Here is a 9,436-nt window from a genome sequence, read left to right as displayed (position 1 = left end):
AACAGCCTAAATGTCCATCAACAGAGGAGTGGATAAAGAAGATGTGGAACATATATACTCAGCCATAAAAAGAATGAAATAATGCCATTTGCAGCAACACGGATGAACCCAGAGTAATTTATCACATTAAGTCAGAAAGACAAAGACAAGTATCATATGATACCACTTATATATGTGGGATCTAAAATATGAAATCTACTTATCTATGAAACACAAACAGACCCACAGACATAGAGGACAGACTCCTGTTGTCAAGGTGGAAGGGAGAGGTCAGAGGAGACAGGGATTGGGAGTTTCAGGTTAACAGATGCAAACTATTATATACAGAATGATTGGAAGGGAAGAGGCAAAGCTGTCACTATATGCAGATGACATGATATTATACATATAGAAAATCCTAAGGACTCCACAAAAAAACTACTAGATCTGATAAATGAATTCAGCAAAGTAGCAGGATACAAGATTAACACTCAGAAAGCAGTTGCACTTCTTTACACTAATAATGAAATATCATCAGAAAGAAAATGTAAAAAAAAATACCTTTTAAAATTATACCAGCCCCCACCCCCAACAACAACAAACCCTCAGGAAAAAAACCTCACCAGGGAGGTGAAAAGACTTAAAGGCAGATAACTACAAAACATTAAGAAATTACAGAAGATTCAAAGAAATGGAATGATATCCTATGTTCTTGAGTTGGAAGAATATTGTTAAAATGCCAATACTACCCAAAGCAATCTACAAATTTAATGTGATCCCTATAAATTACCCATGACATTTTTCATAGAACTAGAATAATCCAAAATTTTACATGGAACCATAAAAGACACAGAATTGCCAAAGCAATCCTAAGGAAAAAAAGTTGAGCATGAGGCATAACTCTCCCAGACTTCAGACTATACTACAAAAGTACAATAATTAAAACAGTGTGGTATTACCGCAAAAACAGACACATGGATCAATAGAACAGAAGAGAGAACCCAGAAATAAACCCACACGCCTATGGTCAATTAATATTTGACAAAAGAAGAATATAAAATGGGAAGAAGACAATCTTTAGCAAGTGGTGTTGGGAAAGTTAAACAGCTACATGTAAATCAATGAAGTTGGAACACATCCTTGGCGGTCTGCACAAAATAAACTAAAAGATGGCTTGAAGACATAAACATAAGACATGACATCATAAAACTCCTAGAAGAGAGCATAGGCAAAATATTCTGATATAAAAATCCACTTTTTTTGTCAGTCTCCAAAGTCGACAGAAATAAAAGCAAACAAATAGGAAATATTTAAACTGACAAGCTTTTGTACAACAGGGGAAACTATTTTTAAAAAAGGAAAAGACAATCTATGGAATAGGAGAAAATATTTGCAAATGATGTGACTGACAAGGGCTTATATATACAAACAGTTCATACAACTCAACAACAACAAAACAACCCAATTAAAAAGGGGCTGCTGCTGCTGCTGCTGCTAAGTTGCTTCAGTCGTGTCCAACCCTGTGCGATCCCATAGACAGCAGCCCACCAGGCTCCCCTGTCCCTGGGATTCTCCAGGCAAGAACACTGGAATGGGTTGCCATTTCCTTCTCCAATGCATGAAAGTGAAAAGTGAAAGTGAAGTCGCTTAGTTGTGTCCGACTCTTAGCGACCCCATGGACTGTAGCCTACCAGGCTCCTCTGTCCATGGGATTTTCCAGGCCAGAGTAGTGGAGTGGGTTGCCATTGCCTTCTCCTAAAAAGGGGCAGAAAGCCTAAACAGACATTTCTCCAAAGAAGATATACAGATGGCCAGCAGCACGTGAAAAGAGGCTCAGCATTACTAATGAGAGAAATGCAAATCAAAACTACAATGAGGTATCACCTCACACCAGTCAGAAGGTTGTCATTAAAAAATCTACAAATAACAAATGCTGGAGAGGGTGTGGAGGAAAGGGAACCCTCCTACAGTGTTGGTGGGGATGTAAATTGGTGCAGCCACTATGGAAAACAACACTGAGATTCCTTAAACTAAAAACAAAACCACCACATGATCTAGCAATCCCACTCCTGGACATATGTCTGGAGAAAACCATAATTCAAAAAGATACATGCACCCCAGTGTTCACTGCAGCACTGTTTACAGTAGCTAAGACACAGAAGCAAATGAAATGCCCACTGCCAGAGGAATGGGTAAAGAAGATGTGGTACACATACACAATGGGATATTACTCAGCCATAAAAAAGAACGAAATAACACCATTTGCAGTAACATGGATGCAACTAGAGAGTCACACAGTGAGTGAAGTTAGAAAGAGAAAGACAAATACCACATGATACCACTCATACATGGAATCCAAAGCATGGCACAATGAACCTAGCTACAAAGTAGAAAAAGACTTACATAGAGAACAGGCTTGTGGGTGCCAAGGGGGAGAGGCTTGGCGGAAGGAGGGAGGAGGAGTTTGGGGTTAGTAGATGGAAACTATTACATTTAGAATGGATAAACGACAAGGTCCTACTATATAGCACAAGGAACTACATCCAGTCTCTTGGGATAAACCGTAACAAAAAAGACTATAAAAAAGAATCTATATGTGTGTATAACACAGTCACTCTGCTGTAGAGCAGAAATTAACAAGATATTGTACGTCAACTATATTTCAACAAGAAAATAATGGATAAACAACATGGTCCTACTGTATAGCACAGGGGGCTATATTCAATATCCTGAAATAAATCACAATGAATAAGAACGAGAATATATAAGTAACACTGAATCACTTTCTGTACAGAAGAAATTAATACAACATTGTAAATTGACTATACTACAATAAAATTAAAAAAAAAAAAAAAGTGTAGAGCTCAACACGTTAGTATATCCTTGGAAAAGCCCATGAAGGGTTGCTGGGCAACACAGTCTGAGCTCCAAAGCTACAGCCTCAGAGTGGGAGGGCTTCCTGCTCACACAGCACCTTCCCTCCCTACCTCCACTCCAGCCTGAGGATCAGTGGCCACTGCTTGGGCACCTCAGGGTGCATCCTCATGACCTCACCAATGGTGGAATGATGACAGTCCTGTTTGCCAAATACCAACCCAGCTCAGAACAGAAGTGTACCATGTGTGTCTGCTCATCTTTAATGCTCAAATCAAATCCCAAATGACCACGCTCACTTTACAGAAGAGACAGGCTCAGAGAAACACAGCAACTAACCCAAAGTCAACCAGCCAGGGACACAGATGTTTCAAATACGATTTGTTTCCCAGGCCTGGGTTTTTGCCTCTGCTTCCCCCAAGTCTGAAAAGTATACACGTGTGGAATTGAAACCTGAGGCCTCTCACCAAACCAAGACCCATGGACCCCAGACACATAACAACGAGAAGCCCAGGGCAGATTGTGACATGCTGGGGGCACAGCATGCTGGAAAGTCATGTTGAGAAAGGGGGCTCTACCCTTACACACCCCCAATTAAGAGTTGCATGGTGGTCCTGTCCCCCAAGCACAGGTACTGCCTGCCTGGCACAGCACATGTGCCCATGAACTTCTAAAGAAACGGAGGATGCCCTTGACACTTCCATTTTCCAACATCCAGGTGTACCTGTGTCAGCTCACCTGAGACCTGCATCCATTCCTCAGCCCCTGGTCCAAGGAAGCCCACCTTGCCCTGGGAAATCACCCCACCCTCCACCCTTCCCCTTGACAGGTGACCCCGCCCTGCTCACTCACAGCTCTAGGGGAAAAAAAAACAGTTTGCTGGTTACCCTTGGCTACAGTGATTGGCTCAGCCTTGGGCATGTGACCCCATAGGAAGCCAGGGGATCTTCTGCTGGGCTCATTACTGGGATTAGTAAGAGAGACTGTGTAGAATTCAAGAAACCAGTCCCAGGCCTCCTTGGTGATCCGATGGTTAAGAATCTGCCTGCCAACGCAGGGGACATGGGTTCGATCCCTGGTCTGGGAAGATCCCACATGCTGTGTGGCATCTGAGCCCATGTGTCACAACTACCGAGTCAGAGCTCCAGAGCCCGTGAGACTCACCTACTGAAGCCCGCACGCCTAGAGCCTGGGGTCTGCAACTAGAGAAGCCACTGCAGTGAGAAGCCCGAGCGTTGCAACAGAGTAGTCCCCGATTGGCGCAACCAGAGAAAGCCCACACACAGTAACAAAGACCCAGCAGAATCATAAATGAATAAATAAACCTTAAAACTTTAAAAAGTCAGTCCTGATTTCACTTACTTCTGTCTTGGATCCAATCAAATTAAGACCAATGGCCCCCAGAACCTTGAGACCGCCAGACTCTGAGCTCTGGAAACGGATGCTCTTGAGACTATGACGCGCTGGATTAACATGCCATTGTTTAGACAGATGAGACAAAGCGGACAGTATTTACATGTTGTTTTCCATTCAAACTTGGGTCAATTTTAAATCCACTTACTAAGAAAACAAGACACTTTCCTGGACTACTAAAAGGTTTAAAGTTCCAAGTCTGTAGCCTTGAGACTCTGCATGCCTATTTTAGGAAACTACATCTGTTAGATAGTTTGTGGCAGGGCAGCATTCGCTTTATGTTGGAAACGGTTTGGCTCCAAGCGTCTTCCTCACCAAGTCAGATCAACTCACTGACGAGGAACTCTCATAGCCTGGTTCGAAATGACATGGCCACTACCCAAGACTGAACACTCGCTCCCAGGAGGAGACGCACAGTCCGAGGCATTCCTCCTCAGAAAAAAGTTAAACCACCCACCTTCTAAGAGATTCACATGAAATAACACGACGTAAAACGGTGGTTTTCCTAGACAGAAATCCACAGCTGCCGCCCACCATCTTGTCTGGGGCTGGAACTACCGACCGGAGGAAGCAGAGTCAAGACACCCTCGTGACAGCATCCAACTCTTGAACTGAGGCACACTGCAACCGACTCACCTTGGGGTGCCTGGCACTGGGAATGGTCCTGGCATTTGACAGGCCCGCCCTTTGTGCCTGGGTTCCAGGGAAGTCGGGGTAGTCGGGGTAAAGTGGCTGACCAGCTTTTCATCCCCCTTGTCTTCCCTCCAGTTATAATCTTCTGACCCCAGTTAGAACCATGATCCTGGCATTCGACAGGCCCTCCCTATGTGTCTGGGGTCCCAGGGAAGTCAGGGTAAAGTGGCTGACTGACCAGCTTTTCATCCCTTTTGTCTTCCCTTCAGTATAATCTTCTGACCCCAGTTAGAACCAGGTGGGGTTCCTCCCGCCTGGCCCAGTTAAGGACAGCTTGTCTAGAAGGGACCCAAAGCACTGAGGGAACTACAAGTTTGTCTCAGGAAATGGGACCACCCAGGGGCTCCAGCAGAGCCAGCCAGCACTCAGGGGAAGAGATATATGGAAAGGGACCTCCTCAAGGACCACAGTCCTGCCGACGCCTACACCCAGCTGCCCGTCTTACCGGATGGTGGGCTGGTCTCCGCTCAGCTGCTTAAACCTCCGGTGGAGCTGCTCAATCTGGTCTGATGAGACTGCAGGGGGGAAAAAAGAAAGAAAGAAAAGGCATCACTGACCTCTGAACTCAGAGCTGCAGGAGGCAGGCTGGACCCTCATTCCCACTCTCCTGTTTGGTTCATTCTCGGGTCATATCCCACGAAGGCAAAACTGAGCGTGGGATGAAGCAGCAGAGAAAGGGTCTGCCATTCCTCCTGGTAATGCAGCGCTGGGGTTGCTGGCTCTGATCCCCTCAGCAGTAAGACAATTACTATTAACAACAGCTCCTGGCGAACAGGACAAACGTGAACCAGCTCACCCTCTCCTTCCTCAGCTCGTTAAGAGAGATCGTATCGGCTTGTCTGGCTTTCTCCCCTCCCACTCCTGAAGATGGGTGTCTTCCCCGATGAGAAAGGGGCTTTGTGTGTCACGTCTTAAGAAACAGAGGAGGAGGGGAGGGCGAGATGGTTCAGGCTGGTGCCAGAAGTGATTCGGGGAAGACCTGTAGTCAGAAGAGTACAGAGAATCTGGTAAAAGCGGGGGAAGTGGAAGGAAAAGAAGCGGACTTCTGGTCATTGCTGCTGTGGGCGATGCATTTACATAACCTCAACTGTTTCATTTTTTTCCCTTCCCGTTTGAGATATAACTGATGTACAGCACAGCACTGTAGACGTTTAAGGTGTACTGCAAATGATTTGACTCACACAGTGAGTGAAACAGTGACCATGTTTAAGTTTAGTGAATATCCATCTCATATGCAAAATTAAATAAGTCACCAAAGGAATCAAAGACACAATCAAAAAACACCTAGAGACAGATGACCATGAAAACACAATGATCCAAAACCTATGGGATGCAGCAAAAGCAGTTCTAAGAAAGAAGTTTATAGCAATACAATGGTACCTCAGGAAACAGGAAAAATCTCAAATAAAGAGCCTAACCTTACACCTGGAATAACCAGAGAAAGAACAGACAAAACCCAAAGTTAGTAGAAGAAATCATAAGGATCAGAGCAGCAATAAATGAAACGGAGACCAAGAAAACAAAAGATCAATGAAACTCAAAGCTGGTTCTTTGAAAAGATAAAGAAAATTGACACACCTTTAGCCAGACTCATCAAGAAAAAAGGGGGAGGCCTCAAATTAATAAAATGAAAACTGAGAAGTTACAATGGACATCACAGAAATACAAAGCATCATAAGAGATTACTCTAGCAACTGTAAGTCAATAAAACGGTCAACCTATAAGAAACAAATTCTTAAAAAAAAAAAAAAAAAGATTATTTGTTTATTGGTTTTGTTTCGGCTGTGCAGCCCAGAATGGCATGTGGGATCTTAGTGCCCCGACCAGGGATTGATCCCGCACACTCTGCCGTGGAAGCGTGGAGTCTTAACCACTGGACTGCCAGAGAACTCTCCTGGACAAATTCTTAGGTACAACCTTCCAAGACTGAACCGTGGAGAAATAGAAAATACGAACAGACAAATTACAAGTACTGAAACTGCAACTGTGATTAAAAATCTTCCAACAAACAAAAGTCCAAGACTAGATGGCTTCACAGGCAAATTCTATCAAATGGTTAGAGAAGAGTTACCACTTATACTTTTGAAACCCTTCCAAAAAACTGCAGAGGAAGGAACACTCCCAAGCTCATTCCACAAGGCCACCATCACCCCGATACCCAAATCAGACAAAGACACCACACAAAAAAAGAAAATTATAGGTATCACTGATGAACATAAATGTAAAACTCCTCAATAGGGCTTCCCTGTGGTCCAGTGGTTAAGAACCTGCCTTGTAACACAAAGGATGTCAGTTCGATCCCTGGTCCTGGAAGATCCCACATGCCTCGGAGCAGTTAAGCCCATGTGCCACAACTACTGAGCCCGCTCTCTAGAGCCCGGGAGCCGCAACTACTGAGCCCACACACTGCGACTCCTGAAGCCCGCATGCCTGGAGCCTGTGCAACAATGAGAAGTCCCCACACCAATGAAGAGTAACCCCCGCTAGATGCAACAGGAGAAAGTCTATGTGCAGCGATGAAGACCCACCATGGCCAATACATGAGTAAATAAATACTAAAAAAAAAAAAAAAAAAATCCTCAGCAAAATACTAGCAAATCAAATCCAACAATACATTAAAAGGAACACACACCATGATCAAGTGGGATCTATCCCAGGGATGCAAGGATTCTTCAATATCCTCAAATCAGTCGGTGATATACCACATTAACAAACTGAAGAATAAAAACCATATAATCATCTCCATAGATGCAGAAAAAGCTTTTGACAAAATTCAACATCCATTTATGATAAAAATTCTCCCTAAAGTGGGCACAGAGGGGACTCATCCCAACATTAAAAAGCCCATATATGACAAACCCAGAGCTAACATCATTCTCAGCGATGAAAAGCTGAAAGTATCCCTCTAAGATTAGGGACAAGACGAGGATGTCCACTGTTACCACTTAAACTCAGCACAGTTTTGGAAGTCCTAGCTACAGTGATCAGAGAAGAAACAGAAACAAAAGGCACATAAATTGGAAAAAGAAGTAAAGCTGTCACTGCTCGCAGATGACATGATACTATACATAGAAAATCCTAAAGATGCTCCCAGAAAACTACTAAAGCTCAAGGAATTTGGTAAAACTGCAGGATACAAAATTAGTTACACAGAAATCATTTGCATTCCTATACACTTACAATATAAGAGCAGAAGGGAAATTCAGGAAATAACCTATTACACCAGAAAGGATAAATACCTAGGAATACACCTACTTAAGGAGGCAAAAGACCTGTGACCTAAAAACTACAAGACACTGATCAAAGAAATCGAAGATGACATAAACAGATGGAGAGATACACTACGTCCTCAGATTGGAAGACCTTCAGCAGCGCCCCAGGCAGAGCGGAGAGGCCCTCCGGCCGGAGATGGGGTAACCGACTTCCTGTGACCTAGGAGAGGCTGCTAAAGATGTCTTCAATAAAGGATATGGATTTGGCACGGTCAAAATAGATCTGGGAACCAAGTCATATAGTGGAGTGGAATTTTCTACTTCTGGTAATGCTTACACAGATACAGGGAAAGCATCAGGCAACCTAGAGGCAAATACAAGGTTGGTAACTACAGCCTGACCTTCACCCAAGAGTGGAACACAGACAATACTCCTGGGACAGAAATTGCTTGGGAGAATAAGTCGGCTGAAGGACTGAAACTGACTCTTAATACCATATTTGTACCGCACACAGGAAAGAAGAATGGGAAAGTGAAGGCCTCCTATAAAGGGGATTGTTTCAGTCTTGGCAGTCATATCGATATAGATTTTTCTGGCCAACCATCTATGGCTGGGCTGTGCTGGCCTTTGAAGGTTGACTTGCTATCAGATGAGTTCTGACACAGCTGATTCCAAATTGTCACAGAATAATTTTGCCTTGGGTTACAAAGCCGCAGACCTCCAGCTGCACACTCACAGGAATGACGGCACGAATTTGGAGGGTCCGTCTGCCAGAAGGTGAGCGACAAGACTGAAATGTTAATGAATGTCACGTGGATGGGTGAGGGGAACAACACGCACTTTGGCATCTCTGCTAAGTACACGCTGGACTCTAGAACTTCTCTCTCTGCTCAAGTAAATAATACCAGCCTGATTGGACTGGGTTACACTCAGACCCTTCGACCTGGAGGGAAACTGACCCTGTCAGCTCTAATCGATGGAAAGAACATCAATGCAGGAGGGCACACAGTCGAGCTGGGATTGGAACTGGAAGCTTAATGTGGTTTGGAGGTGAAGAGAAATGTGTTTGGGCCTTAAAATTCTTCTTTGAAATTTCAAAAGCATGAACTTCTTATTCTTCCGAAGGATTCTGATCCTCCCCACACTGAAGCCTGGGTTCGGAGCCCATCCTAAGGGGAGGCGTGTTTGGAGGCATGCCCAGAGGTTGCCACGTTCATGCCGCCCTTCAGTTTCACAGTGTTATTTTCAACATGTTCCTCAGGACG

At 44.1% G+C, this 9,436-nt stretch overlaps 1 protein-coding gene and 1 pseudogene across 4 annotated transcripts in view; one reads left to right on the top strand and one right to left on the bottom strand.

Annotated features, from left to right (window-relative positions):
• The window catches only part of TESC (tescalcin), a 66,106-nt gene that overhangs the window by 30,921 nt on the left and 25,749 nt on the right, over positions 1-9,436 (bottom strand). For all 4 annotated transcript variants that reach the window (XM_010828546.1, XM_010828547.1, XM_010828548.1 and 1 more), the window contains exon 2: positions 5,405-5,474. In XM_010828546.1, the coding sequence (XP_010826848.1) occupies positions 5,405-5,474 (70 nt within the window). The remainder of the gene's footprint in view (positions 1-5,404; positions 5,475-9,436) is intronic.
• LOC104980187 lies at positions 8,380-9,420 on the top strand (annotated as a pseudogene).

This window comes from Bison bison, unplaced genomic scaffold, assembly GCF_000754665.1.
Source record: "Bison bison bison isolate TAMUID 2011002044 unplaced genomic scaffold, Bison_UMD1.0 scf7180017864495, whole genome shotgun sequence".
Lineage (NCBI taxonomy): Eukaryota > Metazoa > Chordata > Mammalia > Artiodactyla > Bovidae > Bison > Bison bison.
The sequence above is the reverse complement of the archived record's forward strand: the minus strand, read 5'-3'. Positions and strand labels throughout refer to the sequence as shown.